This window comes from Chiloscyllium punctatum, chromosome 15 (assembly GCF_047496795.1).
Source record: "Chiloscyllium punctatum isolate Juve2018m chromosome 15, sChiPun1.3, whole genome shotgun sequence".
NCBI classification, from domain to species: Eukaryota; Metazoa; Chordata; class Chondrichthyes; order Orectolobiformes; family Hemiscylliidae; genus Chiloscyllium; species Chiloscyllium punctatum.
In genome coordinates this window covers 17,236,984-17,257,061 of record NC_092753.1, presented here as the reverse complement: position 1 = coordinate 17,257,061, position 20,078 = coordinate 17,236,984, and the positions used below count along the sequence as shown (strand labels likewise).

The window sequence follows — 20,078 nt, the reverse complement described above, 5'->3', positions numbered from 1 at the left end:
GGGGCACACCGTTAACCCTGCTATTGTGACCGACACACACCGTTAAGACTACTATAGTGACCGGGACACACCGTTAACTCTTCTATAGTGACCGGGACACACTCGTTAACACTCCCATAGTGACCGGGACACACCGTTAACCCTAATATAGTGACCAGGACACACTGTTAACCCTCCCATAGTGACCGGGACACACCATTAACCCTCTCTTAGTGACCGGGACACACCGTAAAACCTCCCATAGTGACTGGGACACACCATTAACCCTGCTATAGTGAACGGGACACACTGTTAACCCTACTATAGCGACCGGGACACACCGTTAACACTCCCATAGTGACCGGGACATTCCGTTAACCCTCCCATAATGACCGGGACACACCGTTAACCCTCCCACAGTGACCAGGACACATCGTTAACCCTCCCATAATGACCAGGACACACTGTTAACCTTCCCATCGTGACCGGGACACACCGTTAACCCTGCTATAGTGACCAACACACACCGTTAAGACTACTACAGTGACCGGGACACACCGTTAACCCTTCTATAGTGACCGGGACACACTGTAAACCCTCCCCCAGTGACTGGGACACACCGTTAACTCTCCCGTAGTGTCCGGGACATTCCGTTAACCCTACTATAGTGACCGGGACACAGTGTTAACCCTCCCATAGTGACCGGGACATACCGTTAACCCTACTATAGTGACCGGGACACACCGTTAACATTCCCACAGTGACCGGGACACACCGTTAACCCTACTATAAAACCTGGGACACACCGTTAACCCTCCCATAGTGACCGGGATACACCGTTAACCCTACTATAGCGACCGGGACACACTGTTAACCTTCCCATAGTGACCGGGACTCATCGCTACGCCTCCCATAATGACCGGGACACACCGTTAACCCTAATATAGTGACCGGGACACACTGTAAACCCTCCCGTAGTGACCGGGACATTCCGTTGACCCTAATATAGTGACCGGGTCACACCGTTAACCTTCACATAGTGACCAGGACACACCGTTAACCCGCCCATAATGACCGGGACACACTGTTAACCCTATCACAGTGACCAGGAAACCCGGTTAACCCTGGTATAGTGACCAGAACACACTGTTAACTCTCACACAGTAACCGGAACACACCGTTAACTCTCCTATAGTGCCTGGGACACACCGTTAACCCTAGTATAGTCACTGGGACTCACCATTAACCCGGCCATAGTGACCGGAACACACTGTTAAACCTCACATAGTGACGGGGACACACTGTTAACCCTCCCATAATGACCGGGACATACTGTTAACCCTAATATAGTGACCGGGACACACTGTTAACTTTCCCATAGTGACCGGGACTCACCGTTAACCCTCCCATAGTGACCGTGACACACCGTTAACCCTCCTATAGTGACCGGGACACACCGTTAATCTTGCTATAGTGACCAGGACACAGCGTTAACCCTCCCATCGTGACCGTGACACACCATTAACCCTCCCATAGTGACCGGGACACACTGTAAACCCACCCCCAGTGACCGGGACAATCAGTTAACTCTCCCGTAGTGACCGGGACATTCCGTTAACCCTCCTATAGTGACCGGGACACACCGTTAATCTTGCTATAGTGACCGGGACACACCGTTTACCCTCCCACAGTGACCGGGAGGCACCATTACCCCTCCCATAGTGCCCGGATCTCAGCCATAATCCTCCCAGTGCCTCAGAAGTACCTGCAAGCCAGCTATTGGCCAGTAATAATCATCGTACTGTTGAATCATACACTCAGTTTTGTCATTGAAATTTGAAATGGATGCATTGCTCCACCACTGGTGTAAATTTCCATTTTTGTCATATTTTCGACCTAGAAAAATAGAAGAAAATGGAAAACAAGGAAAACTGCATTTTCATAACTTAAGCATAGCAGAACATGTCAATGGCCGTATCTCCCTTGGTGCAGAGTGTCGCTGGTCTGCTTCAGTTACTGCCCTGATATTTTGTCCTCTTCTACTCTATAGTTAGTTGCTTGGAGAGGACTTGAAAGTTGTTGTAAGGGACTAAAAATAAGAAGAATAAGACATCACTTCAAACGGGAGAGTATACAGGGAGTTGTTTCCAGCTCAGAAAACAAAGTGAAACTAACTGAGACACGGCTCTGTATTAGGGTCTTAGCTTGCTGTGGGATCGGAGAGCTCAGCACAGAAGCTACCCTTTGATTAGTCAGGTTTCAGTATAACAGACCCAGAGAAGGAAATGCAAGTAGAGAAGGAGGAAAGCCCCAGAATTTGGCTGCATCAATCCTCTCCCCTCCCCCTGTGAGGTTGATCTCTCCAACTCTGTCTTAAAAGCAGAAAAGCTCCATTCGGAGATACTGAAAGACTTAACTTCAACACTCAAAGGAAAAAGACAGACCTTGGGCCCAACCAATCAGTGAACTGAAAACTGCAAATGACAGTGTGGCATCATTGAGTCATCAAGAGGATTGAGTTTTGTAGTGGGACCATGTACCATATTTGGAGCATTGTGAGCAGTTTTGGTCACCTCAGAGTCATACTGCACGGAAACAGAGCCTTCGGTTGTCTGCACTGACCAGACAATCTGACCTCGTCCCATTTGCCAGCATTTGGCCCATACTCCTCTGAATCCTTCCTTTTCATGTACCCATCCAGATGCCTTTTAAGTATTGTAATTGGACCAGCCCCCACAGTGAACTGCAAGGTGGGATCAAAGGGGGGGGGGGGGGGAAGCAGACTCAGGAACTGAGTTGATGGATCAGCCATGATCCATTAGATGGCGGAGCAAGCTCAAAAGGGCTGAATGGCCTACTCCAGATCCCCATGTTTCTACAATGCTGCCCATTACTCCACACCCTAACAGGCAGGAAGTGTTCCGCTCACCTTCTCAGTAAATAAATCACCTGAGATGAGCTAAGATATGGAAATATGTGTAAAAGGCGCAGAAGGCAGTGGTAGGAACTTGGGTGGCACGGTGGCACAGTGGTTGGCACTGCTGCCTCACAGCACCAGGGTCCCAGGTTCAATTCCCGCCTCAGGCAACTGTCTGTGTGGAGTTTGCACATTCTCCCAGTGTCTGCATGGGTTTCCTCCGGGTGCTCCAGTTTCCTCCCACAGTCCGAAGATGTGCAGGTCAGGTGAATTGGCCATGCTAAATTGCCCGTAGTGTTAGGTGCATTAGTCAGAGGGAAATGGGTCTGGGTGGGTTACTCTTTGGACGGTCAGTGTGGACTTGTTGGGCCGAAGGGCCTGTTTCCACACTGTAGGGAATCTAATCTATTTCCATCTAATCTATATAACCCCTCCCTGTAGTGGGGGCGACAGTGCATCACGGTCCTGTCACTGACTGAGTAACGCAGAGTCCCAGGCTCAAGCTCTAGCAACGTGGATTCAAAACTCACCACAACAGTCGACTGAATTTCAATTCAATTCATTAATCAATCAATCGGGAATTCTTATTTCACCTCACTTGATGGTGACAATGAAATCATTATCAGTTGTTCAGAAAATTTCTGGTTCACTGATCTCCTTTAGGGAAGGAAATCTGCTGTCCTACACAAAACGTCAGATTAACTCAATGTGGTTGACTCTTAACTGCTCTCTGAACTTGCCAAGTCAGTTTGGAGGGATTACAATGTCAGCTTACAGGAATGACACCTAGAATGAGGCCTGTTTTCTCTAAAATTTGGAAGGTGAAGGGGTGAGCTGATCAAAATCTTCAAGATCTCGTCAAGAGGAAGAAGGAAGCTTACTCGAGGTTCAGGAAACAAGCATCTGGCACAGCCTGAGAGGTTTAGCATTGAGTTTAAGTGTCGCAAGGTTTCTCTGCAGCTCTATAAAGCCCTGGTCAGACCACCCGTGGAATATTGTGTTCAGGTCTGGTCGCCACATTATAGGAAGGATGTAGATGCTTTAGAGAGGGTGCAGAGGGGATTTACCAGGATGCTGCCCAGATTGGAGGGCTTGTCTTATGAAGAGAGGTTGAGTGAGCTAGGGCTTTTCTCAGTGGAGAGAAGGAAGAGAGGTGACTTGGTAGAGGGGTACAAGGTAATGAGAGGCATAGATAGAGTAGATACCAGAGACTTTTCCCCAGAGCAGAAATGGCCGTCATGAGGGGTCATCATTTTAAGATGATTGGAGGAAGGTTTAGGGGATGTGTCAGAGGTAGGTTCGTTACACAGAGTGTGGTGGGTGTGTAGAATGCACTGCCAGCGGTGGTAGTAGAGTCAGAGACATTAGGGACATTTAAGCAACTGCTGGATAAGCACATGGATGGCAGTAAATTGAGGGGTGTTTAGGTTAGGCTGGTCTTAGATTAAAATAAATGCTTGGCACAACATCGTGGGCCGAAGGGCCTGCACTGTGCCGTACTGTTCTATGTTCAATCTTAACAGGAAAGGACAGGGTTGACAGAGACAAACTATTTCCACTAGTTTCTAGAACTAGGAGGCATAGTCTGACAATAAGGACCAGACCATTCGGGAGAAATGCTGGGGAGAATTTCTACACACAAAGGGTGGGAGAGGTTTGGAACACTCTTCCACAAATGGCAGTGGATGTTGGGTCAGTGGTTCATCTGAGACGGATAATTTTTTTTGTTCAGTAAAGGTATTAAGGGATATGGGCCAAGGTAAGCTTATGGAGTTGAACCGCAGACCAACCACAGAAACATTGACAATCGGTGCAGGAGTAGGCCATTCGGCCCTTCGAGCCTGTACCACCATTCAGTACGCTCATGGCTGATCGTGCAATCTCAGTATCCCATTCCCGCCCTCCCCCAATCCCCCCCTTGATCCCTTTAGCCGCAAGGGCCAAACCCTCTTGAATATATGTGATGAACAGGCCCCAACATCTTTCTGAGGGACGGAACTCCACTCTCAATGAAGAAAATCTTCCCTATCTCAATCTTGAATGGTTTACTCCTTATTCTTCAACTGTGACCCCCTAGTTCTGGGCTTCCCCAACATTCTACCCGCACCTAGCCTGTCCAGTCAGGATTTTATATGTTTCTACGAGACTCCCCCCACCCCCCTCATTCTTCTGAATTCCAGTGAGCACATGCCCAGTCGATCTAACCTTTCTTCATATGTCAGTCCTGCCAGCCCAGGAATCAGTCCGCCGAATCTTCGCTGATCTCCCTCAATAACCTTCCTCAGACTGGGAGAGCAAAACTGCACACAATACTCAAGGTGTGGCCTCACCAAGGCCCTGTATAACTGCAGCAAGCCCTCCAATTGTACAGTACAACTCCTGGACGTGAATCCCCTCGCTGCAAAGGTCTGCTTTGCCTTTAGCTTTTCATGGTCTCACTAAATGGAGGAACAGGCTTGAAGGGCCAAATGGCCTGCTTCTGTTCCTATGCCACGCCGTTCAAGGGCAGTTACAGATGAGCAGCAAAGGGGTTTTAAAAAATCCACATTCCAGTTGGGAATGAAGTATCATTAAATTGTACAGATCGCTCCTCTTCAACGAGAGGTGGCAGTGACTCACCGTTGTCATCGAACGCGTGCGAAAATTCATGTCCAACAATGACTCCGATCGCACCATAACTGATAGACCTGAAATCAAAAGCAAGTCACTGGAGTCCTCAGAGATACCTGTCGCCTCAGGGCCAGAGAGAGAGAGAGAGAGAGATGGAGTGAGAGAGAGAGAGAGAGAAAGAGAGAGAGAGAGAGAGACGGAGAGATCACACGCCGTACCACCCCACCCACACCCGGGAGTCCTTCTTGACAGGTGATTACAGATACGTTTTGATTTCTCATTTATTCCATGATGTAGTCACAGACGTTGACATGTGGGTGATTTGGTCTCAAACAGAAGCAAGATTAGAAGAATTCATTAATATCGCCAATAATTACCACAGACCTCTATAACAGACTAGATTACTTTACAGTGTGGAAACAGGCCCTTCGGCCTAACAAGTCCACACCGACTCGCCGAAGCACAACCCACCCATTCCCCTACATTTACCCCTTCACCTAACACTACGGGCAATTTAGCATGGCCAATTCACCTAACCTGCACATTTTTGGACTGTGGGAGGAAACTGAAGCACCCGGAGGAAACCCACACAGACACGGGGAGAATGTGCAAACTCCATACAGTCAGTCGCCTGAGGTGGGAATTGAACCCAAGTCTCTGGCGCTGTGAGGCAGCAGTGCTAACCACTGTGCCACCGTGCCGCCCACTATACTACGTGATACCCAATCAATTAATTTCCTAGACAGTCTAGTATTTAAGTTGGTACAAGTCAACTGGCATGAGCTAGCAATAAAAAAAAGTCTTCATAACAATAGACTCACAATTCTACACACAAAAGCCATCAACCCTAGATACATTACCGTGTGGACCTCAAATCTCAATCATAGATTTAAATCCAACAATTGACATAATGTTCTCTCCAACAGCATCCATTTCCAATTTCCCCATACAGTAACTGTATTCACTTGGAGAACATTTCAGAGAGATATGGGCCAAAAGGGGTCAAGATCAGTTTAGGATATCAGTTTGACATGGATGGCATGTGCTGTGTAACTGTCAATATCAAACCACACCATAGGGGCACAGTCTCATTGGAGAGAGAGAGAGAGAGAGAGAGAGAGAGAGAGAGAGAGAGAGAGACTCCCGGTGGTGAGTAATCTGAGGGCCATCATACCTCGGGTGAGGGGAGAGGTTGAGAAAGAGAATCCTTCAGGTTAACCTCAAACTGGTGATGGGGATTGAACCTATACCGTTGACTTCATACAGCCTAGCAAACCAACTGTCCAGCCAACTGAGCTAAACTGACCCCCCTGTGCAGTAACTCTATGTTTGACAAGGTTCCCCATTGGAAACTGATTAGCAAGGTTCGATCTCATGGAATACAGGGAGAACTAGCCAATTGGATACAGAACTGGCTCAAAGGTAGAAGACAGAGGGTGGTGGTGGAGGGTTGTTTTTCAGACTGGAGGCCTGTGACCAGTGGAGTGCCACAAGGATCAGTGCTGGGTCCTCTACTTTTTGTCATTTATATAAATGATTTGGATATGATCATAAGAGGTACAGTTAGTAAGTCTGCAGATGACACCAAAATTGGAGTTGTAGTGTAGAGCGAAGAGGGTTACCTCAGATTACAACAGGATCTGGACCAGATGGGCCAGTGGGCTGAGAAGTGGCAGATGGAGTTTAATTCAGATAAATGTGAGGTGCTGCATTTTGGGAAAGCAAATCTCAGCAGGACTTCTACACTTAATGGTAAGGTCCGAGGGAGTGTTGCTGAACAAACAGACCTTGGAGTGCAGGTTCATAGCTCCTTGAAAGTGGAGTCATAGGTAGATAGGATAGTGAAGGCAGCGTTTGGTATACTTTCCTTTATCGGTCAGAGTATTGAGTACAGGAGTTGGGAGGTCATGTTGTAGCTGTACAGGACATTGGTTAGGCCACTGTCGGAATATTGCGTGCAGTTCTGGTCTCCTTCCTATCGGAAGGATGTTGTGAAACTTGAAAGGGTTCAGAAAAGATTTACAAAGATGTTGTCAGGGTTGGAGAATTTGAGCTACAGGGAGAGGCTGAACAGGCTGGGGCTGTTTTCCCTCGAGCGTCGGAGGCTGAGGGGTGACCTTATAGAGGTTTACAAAATCATGAGGGGCATGGATAGGGTAAAAAGACAAGATCTTTTCTCTAGAGTGGTGAGTCCAGAAGTAAAGGGCATAGGTTTAGTGTGAGAGGGGAAAGATATAAAAGAGATCTAAAGGGCAACTTTTTCACGCAGAGGGTGGTACGTGTATGAAATGAGCTGCCAGAGGATGTGGTGGAGGCTGGTACAATTGCAACATTTAAGAGGCATTTGGATGGGTATATGAATACGAAGGGTTTGGAGGGATATGGGCCGAGTGCTGGCAGGTGGGACTAGATTGGGTTGGGATATCTGGTCGGCATGGGCAGGTTGGACCGAAGGGTCTGTTTCTGTGCTGTCCATCTCCCTGACTCTAACATTATGAAACCTCCTTCGCACTCTCAGTATCCACCCTATTCCCGAACCCCCGGTGTCTTCACGAAGCCTCCAAGAGGTTCTGTACTGAGGACGAAAGCCTGCTGTGTTTCACGCTTTCACAATCCAGCCTGAGATCTCTGATGGTCTTGCCTAGTTTGTGGGCTCTGCCCCCTCCCTGACCCACCATGCCCACTGAGAGGTGAGTAACACTCCTTGCTTCGGGGAGGGAGAGGGCTCAGACAGGACAGGGGACAGTGGGCAGAGGGTCAGGCTGAGTCACTCAGACCGACAGTGGGAACTGCGTTCAGGTCAGTCTTAGGATTGAGGTTAGTCCCAAACTCTGATCAAATCATTCCCCTGCGACAGTGGGCACTTACATTGGATATTCTTCTCCCCAGAAAAATGGTTTCTGAAGCTCTCCTGCCGGGAATTCTACAAATAAGGGAGAAAAACAAGATTGTTTTAAACGTTTTTCTAATTTATTCACAGGTTGCAGACAGTGCTGGCTGGGTCAACACTTATTGCTCACCCTCATTGTTCAGAGGGCAGTTAAGAGTCAATCATATTTCTGTGGGTCTGGAGTCACGTGTAGGCCAGACCAGCTAAGGACTTTCATGAATCAGATGTGTTTTTCTGACAATCAAAAAGAGATTCATGGTGGTCATCATGTGACTCTTCTTTCCAGATTTTCATTGAAATCAAATTCCACCGTCCCCCCCGTGGCGGGATTCGAACGAGGTTCCCCAGAACATTATCTGGGTCTCTGGATCAACAGTGCAGGGCCATCATCTTGCCAGGTCATGATGGTGAGCTTTCCTGACCTTTCACCCATGGAACACGGAGCCCCGTCACCAATCAGACTCAAGTGCAGAGGAGGTAACATGGCCTGGTTGTTGTCAGCCAATCAGCTGCCTGTTTGACATCTCATCTGAACTCCTTTTGACTTGGGAGGATTGGGGGGGGGGGGGGGAGGCGGGGGGGCAAGGTACACAACAACTGTGTACTATTCTGCTCTAGTCACACTGAGCTGTTCAAACTTCTCCCTCTCTCTCTCTCTGCATCAATATACATCTCCTGTGTGAGCAACTGATGTTAGGCTGATAGTACAAACATGGTTCACCCTCCAGCCAAACCAATCATCATCAACTGGCCAATCTTCTTCCTGACCAAATATAGCTGGTGAAGCCCCTATACTGACTCTCTGCCATATTATGCTTCCCTCATCAACACGTTCTCCTGAGAGATTCCACCGATACGTTTGGTGGTCTTGTCCATCTCAGTCCCATTGCCCATCCCAATGCCCCGGTTCTGAAAGGGCTGCACCTCACTCTGACAAAACACATGGAACGAGACAATTGGAACGAAGAGCCAAGTTTCTGGTATCGAGACAGGCTCTAATGCAACGAGGGGTATGTCGGGTTCCAAGAGATCAATTGTGTTCGGGGACTCTCGAGTCCGAGGTGCAGACAAACGTTTCTGTGACCAGCAGAGAAAAATCAGAATGGTGTGTTGCTTCCCTGGTGCCAGGATCAAGGATGTCTCAGAGAGGGTGCAGAATGTTCTCACGGGGGAGAGGGGCCAGCAAGAGGTCATTGTCCACATTGGAACCAACGATATAGGAAGGGAAAAGGTTGAGATTCTGAAGGGAGAATATAGAAAGTTAGGCAGGGATTTAAAAAGGGTAATATTTGCTTTACTCCTGGTGCTGTGAGCTAGTGAGGGTAGGAATAGGAGGAGAGAGCAGATGAATACATGGCTGGGGAGCTGGTGTATGGGAGAAGGGTTCACATTTTTAGATCATTGGAATCTCTTCTGGGGTAGAAGTGACCTGTACAAGGAGGATGGATTGCACTTGTTCAGTATACCCCCCATCTCTTCTGGAATATACTGTCTCTGGACTCACCTGAATTGGAAGGGGAGCAATATACTGGCAAGGAGATTTGCTAGAGCTGCTCAGAAGGATTTAAACTAGTAAAGGGGGGGAGGGGCCAGGGAGATAGTGAGGAAAGAGATCAATCTCAGACTGGTATAGTTGAGTGAAGAAGCGAGTCAAACAGTCAGGGCAGGCAGGGACAAAGCAGAGAACAAGGTACGACTGATAAATTAAACTGCATTTACTTCAATGCAAGGGGCCTAACAGGGAAGGTAGATGAACTCAGGGCATGGTTAGGAACATGGGACTGGGATATCATAGCAATTATAGAAACATGGCTCAGGGATGGACAGGACTGGCAGCTGAATGTTCCAGGATACAAATGCTACAGGAAGGATAGAAAGGGAGGCAAGAGAGGAGGGGGAATGGGATTTTCGATAAGGGATAAGCATTACAGCTGTGCTGAGGGAGGATATTCCTGGAAATATATCCAGGGAAGTTATTTGGGTGTAACTGAGAAATAAGAAAGGGATGATCATCTTATTGTATTACTGACCATTAATAGTCAGCGGGAAATTCAGAAGCAAATTTGCAAGGAGATCTCAGTTATCTATAAGAATAATAGGGTGGTTATGTTAGGGGATTTTAACTTTCCAAACATAGACTGGGACTGCCACGATGCTAAGGGTTCAGATGGAGAGGAATTTGTTAAGTGTGTACAAGAAATTTCTGATTCAGTATGTGGATGTACCTACTTGAGAAGGTGCAAAACTTGACCTACTCTTGGGAAATAAGGCAGGGCAGGTGACTGAGGTGTCAGTGGGGGAGCACTTTGGGGCCAGTGACCCTAATTCTATTAGTTTTAAAATCGTGATGGAAAAGGATAGACCAGATCTAAAAGTTGAAGTTCTAAATTGGAGAAAGGCCAATTTTGATGGTATTAGGCCAGAACTTTGGAAAGCTGATTGGGGGCAGATATTCGCAGGTGAAGGGACGGCTGGAAAATGGGAAGCCTTCAGAAATGAGATAATGATAGTTCAGAGAAAGTATATTCCTGTGAGTGTGAAAGGGAAGGCTGGTAGCTATAGGGAATGCTGGATGATGAAAGAAACTGAGGGTTTGGTTAAGAAAAAGGAAGCATATGTCAGGTATAGACAGGATAAATCGAGTGAATCCTTAGAAGAGTATAAAGGCAGTAGGAGTGTACTTAAGAGGAAAATCAGGAGGGCAAAACGGGGACATGAGATAGCTTTGGCAAATAGAATTAAGGAGAATCCAAAGGGTTTTTACAAATACATTAAGGACAAAAGGGTAACTAGGGAGAGAATAGGGCCCCTCAAAGACCAGCAAGGCGGCCTTTGTGTGGAGCCACAGGAGATGGGGGAGATACTAAACGAGTATTTTGCATCAGTATTTGCTGTGGGAAAGGACATGGAAGATATACAATGTAGGGTGACACTTTGCAAAATGTCCAAATTTCAGAGGAGGAAGTGCTGGATGACTTGAAACGGTTAAAGGTAGATAAATCCCCAGGACCTGATCAGGTGTACCCTAGAACTCTGTGGGAAGCCAGAGAAGTGATTGCTGGGCCTCTTGCTGAGATATTTGTATCATCGATAGTCACAGGTGAGGTGCCGGAAGACTGGAGGATGGCAAATATGGTGCCGTGGTTTAAGAAGGGTGGTAAGGACAAGCCAGGGAACTATAGACCGGTGAGCCTGACCTCGGTGGTGGACAAGTTGTTGGAGGGAATCCTGAGGGACAGGATGTGCATGCATTTGGAAAGGCAAGGACTGATTCGGGATAGTCAACATGGCTTTGTGCGTGGGAAATCATGTCTCACAAACATTATTAAGTTTTTTGAAGAAGTAACAAAGAGGATTGATGAGGGCAGAGCAGTAGATGTGATAGATATGGACTTCAATAAGATGTTCGACAAGGTTCCCCATGGAAGATTGGTGAGCAAGGTTAGATCGCATGGAATACACAGGGAGAACTAGCCATTTGGATACAGAACTGGCTCAAAGGTAGAAGACAGAGGGTGGTGGTGGAGGGTTGTTTTTCAGACTGGAGGCCTGTGACCAGTGGAGTGCCACAAGGATCGGTGCTGGGTCCTCTACTTTTTGCCATCTATATAAATGATTTAAATGTGAAAATAGGAAGCATAGTTAGTAAGTTTGCAGATGACACCAAAATTAGAGATGTACTGGACAGCGAAGAAGATTATGTCAGATTAGAATAGGATCTTGACCAATGGGCTGAGAAGTGGCAGATGGAGTTTAATTCCGATAAATGTGAGGTGCTGCATTTTGGGAAAACAAATCTTAGCAGGACTTATCCACTTAATGGTAAGGTCCTAGGGAGTGTTGCTGAACAAAGAGACCTTGGAGTGCAGGTTCATAGCTCCTTGAAAGTGGAGTCGCAGGTCGATAGGATCGTGAAGAAGGCGTTTGGTATGTTTTCCTTTATTGGTCAGAGTATTGAGTACAGGAGCTGGGAGGTCATGTTGTGGCTGTACAGGACATTGGTTAGGGCCAGAGTGGGACCATTTGGTGTGGCCGGTTTGGCGCGAGCAATTTGGCGTGGCCGGTTTGGCGTGGCCAGTTTGGCGCAGCCCGTTTTGGCGCAGCCCCATATAGGCGCGGAACTGTTTTGCAGTTATTCAGTACTTTGTAGTTATTACTAAAATAAAATATAACCCATTTAAACGATAATCTGTTGAAATTGAAGAAATTCAGGGAAGCAGACACTAGAATACAGACACTTGTAAGAAGATTTAGTGAGAGAAATGACATTGAGTATTTATGAGGGATTGCCCATAATTTTGAATAAATGTCATATTTCAGATTTTTCGTATTTACCTTATTTCTTTCATTTTTATTTTCTTTTTAACATTTTTACTGAAGAGGATAAACATTATTTTTCTTTTTATTGCTTTAATTAATGCTTGTAACTAAGCCTGAAAAGGAATAAATATGAACTACGCCGAAACAGTTCTGCGCCTAAATGGGTCTGCGCCAAAACAGGCTGCGCCAAATCGGCCGCGCCGATTCGCTCACGCCAAAGTGACTGCGCCGAATGGTCCTACACCCTGGTTAGGGCACTTTTGGAATATTGCGTGCAATTCTGGTCTCCTTCCTATTGGAAAGAAGTTGTGAAACTTGAAAGGGTTCAGAAAAGAATTACAAGGATGTTGCCAGGGTTGGAGGATCTGAGCTACAGGGAGAGGCTGAACAGGCTGGGGCTGTTTTCCCTGGAGCATCAGAGGCTGAGGGGTGATCTTATAGAAGTTTTTCAGATCATGTAGGGCATGGATTAGGTAAATAGACAAGGTCTTTTCCCGGGGGGTTAGTCCAGAACTAGAGGGCATAGGTTTAGGGTGAGAGGGGAAAGATATAAAAGAGACCTAAGGGGCAACTTTTTCACACAGAGGGTGGTACGTGTATGGAACGAGCTTCCAGAGGATGTGGTGGAGGCTGGTACAATTGCAACATTTAAGAGGCATCTGGATGGGTATATGAATAGGAAGGGTTTGGAGGGATATGGGCCGGGTGCTGGCAGGTGGGACTAGATTGGGTTGGGATATCTGGTTAGTATGGATGAGTCGGACCGAAAGGTCTGTTTCCGAGCTGTCCATCTCTATGACTCTACAGCTTCAAACCTCAGCACAAACTCCACTACCCAGCTCCTAATTCCTTGGTAAATGTTGAAACAGGCTGTTCAGAACCTCATTACCTTTGCCCCTAAAGGGCATCTAGAAAGTGGAGGTTGTGGCACAGTGGTCATGTCTCTGGATTAGTAATTAAAATTATTGAGTAACCCATCCTTGATTGGCCCATATGTTCAAATCCTACCACAGCAACTCAAGGTATTTAAATTAATTTAATAAAGTCAGGATTTTTTAAAAAATCTAGCCTCGTTAAATGTGATCATAAAACTTATTGATTCTCATTTGAAACCTTTCTGGTTTACCAATGTCACTGAGGTCGGAAATCTACCCATCCTCATCTGGTCTCGTCTACATGTGACTCCAGACCCACAACAATGTGACTTTTTGTTGCCCTCTGGAGTGAGTGAGCAAGCAACTCAGCCCATGGTCAAATAAGGATGGTCAACAAATGCTGGCCTTACCAGCTACTCCTTCAACCATTGAAGAATTTACAATAAAGAGTTTAATATATCCTCTTCATCACAAAGATGACCTACTTTCACCTTCAGGACATTTTTGCCTCTGGCTCTGACACTCAGCACATTCTTATCATTCCCTTAACAAGCTATTGCAATGATTTTCAAGATTAGCTCCTGCTAAACTTCTGTTTATCTAAATCTCTGCTCCCCATGTGTCAGAGGCAGGGTTGGGGGCGCTAATGATGGGCTGTCTCAAGGACTCAACGGGCTGAACAGTCTACTCCTGGGCATATTTCTCCAGGACCTACTGCTGGTCCACTGCCTCTAATCAGTGGGCGTCCTCTGTGCCTCCTTCACCACAAACATTCAACCTTAACTCGGGGAACACCAGTGCCTGGATCCTGCAGCACTCCCTCCAGCTGCCCGTGAGAGCACCCCTCAAAAACTCTGTCTTTAACCAACCCTTTTCGATCATTGCTATCAGCCCTGACTCTGTCCTTCTCCAGTGGGTTGAGGAAGTCTCGCTGTAAATTATTTAAAACTTTTTTTTTTCATGAAGGCTCCACGATCGCGTCTTCCGTTCCGGGCTGGTGTGAGTAAGACAGTTTGATCTCTGTCTGTTTTTCATGGACACCTCCTATGAGGTAGCCTGAGACATAGCCGCCCTTTCTGGACGGCAGTGTGAAAGTCAGTGGCTGAAGGAAGTGGCTCACTGTGGTGGAGCGGAGAAGGATGAACACTGTCTTATTTGTGTCGCATACAACCCAGGCATTAGGTATTCACTCTAACGGAGACAGCAGCTACACCCATCCAAAAACCAAAAGAAAGATACTCACTGATCTGGTTAGTGGTTGGGGAGTAGAAGGCATTAACTGTGGTGGGACTTGTGTACCATCTGCACAAAAAGGAGACAGTCAGATTAGACAAACCACCTCCCATGCATTTCAGAACAGTTCAGAGCACATATACGTTTGAAAGCACCTTTGGAGGTTCATGGGCAATGCAATTCCGAGCACATTCCAGAGGCTGATCCATATCATTGGCTCAGCTGATTTTTGAGGTAAAGGAGCTGTATTTTAACATCAACCACAGACTGGAGCAGCTCATCACAATCACAGAGCTCAAAAGAAGATCATTTCCAGTTTTCGGAATGGGCTTTCTGCTCCATGCGACCACTCTTAAAGGTTTGTTTTTAAGAAAAAAAACATTTCGAGAAACCATTACCATATTGAGATTTGCAACGTTGCTCTCCTTTTTGTGAAGGGGGGGGGTGCACAAAAAGAAGATGAGACTGGAGGTTGGGACTGCCCCGGTTTGGGTGGGCAGTGAGAGGGGCCACACTGAGACAAAGCAGGGGACCTCATATGGAGCCACCATGTTTTTCCACAGGGTCTATACTGGAGGTCACCAGCAACGTCCTGGTGAAGTTTGGAGACCCAGGAATAGTCATGCACACTCACACACTTTGCAAAGTGCCAGGTCTCCTTTTGGATTTGATTTCATTTGATTTAGTTCTGTCACGTGAACCGAACTGCAATAAGAAGTCTCATCAGGCCCCCTGCCTGTGGCAGCATCAGAAAGCAAACATACACTCACTCTGTCTTCGAAACATGGCTCCTCAAGTAGGAGAAACCCGTCTGAGAGAAAAACTGAAGGGACCGCAGGACGTTGTCGAAGTACTCGGTGTGTGAGACAGTCAGCTGCAGAGACAAGGGGGCAAAGCCAGTCACAAACATTGGTGAACCCTTGGGCACAGCTCCTAGTTCAGTCCCTCAAGTCTGCTCCACCACTGCCTCGGCAGGTTGGAGCAGGCACTCACTGAGGAGTCACAGCCAGTTCGGTATTCCTGAGCAGCTTCTGCACATGTCACAAATGTTAGCTTTCACACAGGCTGCTCAGGAAGATCATCAGAACAGAAGAACTCGGAACAGGAGTAGGCCATTCAGCCCCTCCAGCCTTGTCCACCATTCAATACAATCATGGCTGATCTCATTTCCTGCCCACTCTCATAACCCTTAAACCGATTACTAAATAAATACCTGAGTATCTCCTCCTTAAACTGACTCAATGTCCCAACATCCCACTGCACTCTGAATTCCAGATGTGCAAGAACCCTTAAAAGAAGTAAATACTCCTCACCTCTGTTTTAAATCTGCCCCCTAATCCTAAAACTAAGACCTTTTGTTCCAGATTACCCCGCATTTTTGGCAGCAGAGTGGCTCAGTGGTTAGCGCTGCTGCCTCATAACACCAGGGACCCAGGTTCAATTCCAGCCTTGGGTGACTCTCTGTGTAGAGCTTGCACATTCTCCCCGTGTCTGTATGGGTTTCATCTGGATGCTACAGTCCCCTCTCACATCCAGGGATATGCAGGTTAGGGTGGATTGGCCACGCTGAATTGCCCACAGTATCCAAGAATGTGCAGGTTAGGGTGGATTGACCATGCTGAATTGCCCACAGTATCCAAGGTTGTGCAGGTTAGGTAGATTAGCCATGGGAAATGCAGGGTTACAGGGATAGGGTAGGGATGTGGATCTTGATGGGAAGCTGTTTGGATGGTCAGGGTGGACTCGATTGGCCAAGTGGCCTGATTCCACTCTGTAAGGATCCTATGAGGAAGCAATCTATTTTGTCTACATCTATTTTGTCTTATATCCCTCAATCATATCTCCTCCTATTCTTCTAAACACCTGACAGTCTCGGTTCAATCTCTCTTCATAAAACAACCCTCTCATCTCTGGAATCAAGGCAGTGAACCTTCTCTGAACAATCTCCAATATAATTGCACTTTGATATAACTCCAGGACAAAGTAGAATAGCCCAGTTTGGAGAGATATGTTCCCGGGACAATCAGAAACCAGATTGTCAAACCAGGACACAGACATTAATGAAAGGGATAAGAAATAAATCCAGTCACATAAGTGACAATTCGGGTAAAAATACTGGTTTTGTTTTTGGACTGAGTTCCAATAGTAGCATTTTCAGTGTTGAGTTCTAGTCAGGAATGGGTCCAGTTATCTTCAACATTGAACCTCTCACAGTTCATAGGGTTTCCACTGCTGAGTTGGAATAAGGTGGTGGGTTCGAATCTGGCTCCAGGACTAGGTTATTGCACGGTGAAAGTGCTGCAACTCGCAAAGGACCCATTGAAACAAGGGCCCGCATCCCACCAATCTCTCTGGGGGATGGGGGGGAAAAGTGTAGAAGATCAGACGGATCCTCAAAGAAAAGCCGAGCAATTTCCCCTCAGTGCACAGGTTGTGGAGGCGGCAAGGGGACCGCACGCATGTTTTGGGGGCAGCTCTCCCACTCTCCCACTGGTTGCAGATGGGGCAATGTTAAAGCTGGCATTGTCATGGCAGGGAGCGGAGATTGTTGGGAAGTCTCAGCTGCTCAACATAATCTCCTTCTGTTCAAACAGCAAAGTGAGCAGAGATCTGACAGAGTCCCTGGGTCATTCTCAGAGTCAGGTTTAGGGGTCAGGAGCTGGCGCAATTAACCCTGAACACTGAGAGAACTTCTTTCGAGTTCATCATTGGGAATGTCTGACTCAGTTACCTTGGTAGAATACATTTTCACCTTCTACAACACAAAACCTCTTCAATAAAGTGAGAAGTGTGCATTTTTGAAGAATCTTGAGGTTTCTAGCAGGTGAAAATAAATGAACAACATTTCCCAAAGTGTTTCCTTCCCTATTGATTTTTCCAAACGGGATGGTCCCACACAGATCCAGCCCTCAGCTACCCTGAGCCCACTGATGGTGTAAACACAAGAACAATTCAAACTATACCACACTGTCCGAACCAGCAATCAACTACTTTACATTTCTGAAGTAGGCGTTGATGATGGTATCATTCAGTATGAAGTCTGGGTATCCTATTTTGGCAAGAACTCCATGTGCCTGGAAGGGAAACAAAAAGTCAATCAATTAAACTGATGGAGAAGAACACAGCAGTGCACAACCTCTGCTGAGAAACTGTTCAGGTCATCAAGTCTGCGCCACCGTTCCATATGATCATGGCCAACGTGACTGCAACCCAACTCCACACTTTGCCTCTCTTGTTGGCCATTTACAAATCCCTCTACCCCTGCCTTAAAATATTCAATGGATGCCTGCATCCACAACTCTCCAGGGAAGAGAGTTTCAGAAATTCAGGAGAAGAAATCCCTCCTCATCTCCATCTTAAATGGGAGACCACCCCTGCCCACCGCCACCACGATCCCCCCCTTCCAGGGTCTCCCATGAGCCCTCACCGTCAAGTCTTCTCAGGAGCTTAAGTGTTTCTGTAAAGGTCACCTCTCACTCATTCTAAAACGTCAACAGATACATGCCTGCTCTTTCTTTGTATGATAACATTCCATGTCAGTCACGTGGACATTCTTTGAACAGTTCTCAGGTATTTACATCCTTATCTAAATAAGGACTAAGACTGAACACAGTACTGCAGAGGTGGCCTCTCAATGCTCCATACAACTCGAGCAAAAACTCTTGAATGCACAATGGTGGGAGCCCTTGGCATGCGGTTGATTGCAGGCAGATTGAGTTGGAGTGTGCATCACTGCCCGCGAATGTGGTGACCTCCCTGTATTTTTCACTATCCAGGGCGATCAGTAAGTGACAGCACCTCTACAAGGTGAATCAGAGTTCAGTATGCCCTCCCAAACACTCGTTTGTTCAGTCTGCACTCCGACTGAGCAAGGCTCCAGGACAGCGCCACTAATCTGCAAGCTTTAAGATTAGATTAGATTCCCTACAGTATGGAAACAGGCCCTTCGGCCCAACAAGCCCACACCGACCCGCCGAAGAGCAACCCACCCATACCCATTCCCTTACATTTACCCCTTCACCTAACACTATACGGGCAATTTAGCCTGGCCAATTCACCCAACCTGCACACCTTTTAAACGTGTCTTATTTTCAAAGATGCAAAAGCCCACCTTCTCTTTAGCTTTGGTCTTGGTTTCTGGATCCATCCAGTCATTTTCTTTGTCCAGCATGTCCACAAATGCCCAGCGAACACCAGCGACCAAGTCTTCAGTCTGCAAATAAAGGAGCCCCAACTTTAAACATTCATTAATGGCTGTGTGGATTAAGACATGCTCCCATTGGGATAGTCAGGAGAGGGTGGGTCCCTTCAATGGCGACATTATTGATAAAGTGTTGGGGAGTCACCAGTCGAAAGTTTCCATTTTGTAAGTCTCCATTTAGCAATAAGAATTTGCCTGACAGGTTCAAAATGGACGCTGCAGTCACAGTGACCGTGAGAACATGAATTGCAAGAATGCAGGAGTCTCTGTACAACCTTGGAGGTGTTTCTGTATACGCTTCTTCCCAGTCTTATGATTAGACTGATCAGCAGAACACTGTTAACTGGCTTGCTATATCTACTTTTTACTGAGGAGAACATTACATTGTGAGGGAACTGAAACATGCGAAATGGTTCCGCACTTTAGGGCTACAAAATATGCTGCCTTTCTGTTGGAAATCAGAGATCTATTATTAGCATATTCAGGGATATCTACGATTGATCCTCTGGATTATTAACTGTTGATCACTGGCCAGCTAAATTACAATAACGTGTGCTTTTTTTTTTGCAATATACATGTTTCCCTATATTTTCTGAACCAAATTTTTGATGCCGTGATTCTCTTCCCAACATAGGGAATATTTCTCTAGGCTGATGAAGTGACCGAAAGTTTGAATCAGATGCAATGCAGTGGTGGGAGCCCCTTGGGTATTTTACCTTCAGGCCACTCCTTGTGTCCGAACAGACGATCAGCCCCTCGCCTAGTGAGGCTTGTACCTTGGAGAGATCGACCGAACCGCCGCTGAAAACCGGGAGAATAAGGTATGAAGGGTTTTTTTTAATGAAGATGCTTTAGGTTGCTGCAGGGTGACCTTGGCTATTCTGCATTGTTTCTGGGACAGGGCACACCGGTCAGGGAAGTGTTCTCTATTACCTGATGGATGTGGCTTAGAGAGCTGACTTCTTTAGATATGGCCAGTTAAACTTATGAGGTAATGGAACGAGGACAGGCTCAGTAAATTTCTCACTCCATAGTTTTGATACGGCCGGTTGA

General features: G+C 46.7%; 1 protein-coding gene across 2 annotated transcripts in view; it reads right to left on the bottom strand.

The window, feature by feature from the left end:
- The window catches only part of phex (phosphate regulating endopeptidase homolog, X-linked), a 268,434-nt gene that overhangs the window by 12,050 nt on the left and 236,306 nt on the right, over positions 1-20,078 (bottom strand). For both annotated transcript variants that reach the window (XM_072584731.1, XM_072584730.1), the window contains 7 exons: positions 18,936-19,037; positions 17,821-17,898; positions 15,595-15,698; positions 14,835-14,893; positions 8,375-8,429; positions 5,516-5,583; positions 1,745-1,875 (listed from right to left, as the gene is read on the bottom strand). In XM_072584731.1, the coding sequence (XP_072440832.1) occupies positions 1,745-1,875; positions 5,516-5,583; positions 8,375-8,429; positions 14,835-14,893; positions 15,595-15,698; positions 17,821-17,898; positions 18,936-19,037 (597 nt within the window). The remainder of the gene's footprint in view (positions 1-1,744; positions 1,876-5,515; positions 5,584-8,374; positions 8,430-14,834; positions 14,894-15,594; positions 15,699-17,820; positions 17,899-18,935; positions 19,038-20,078) is intronic.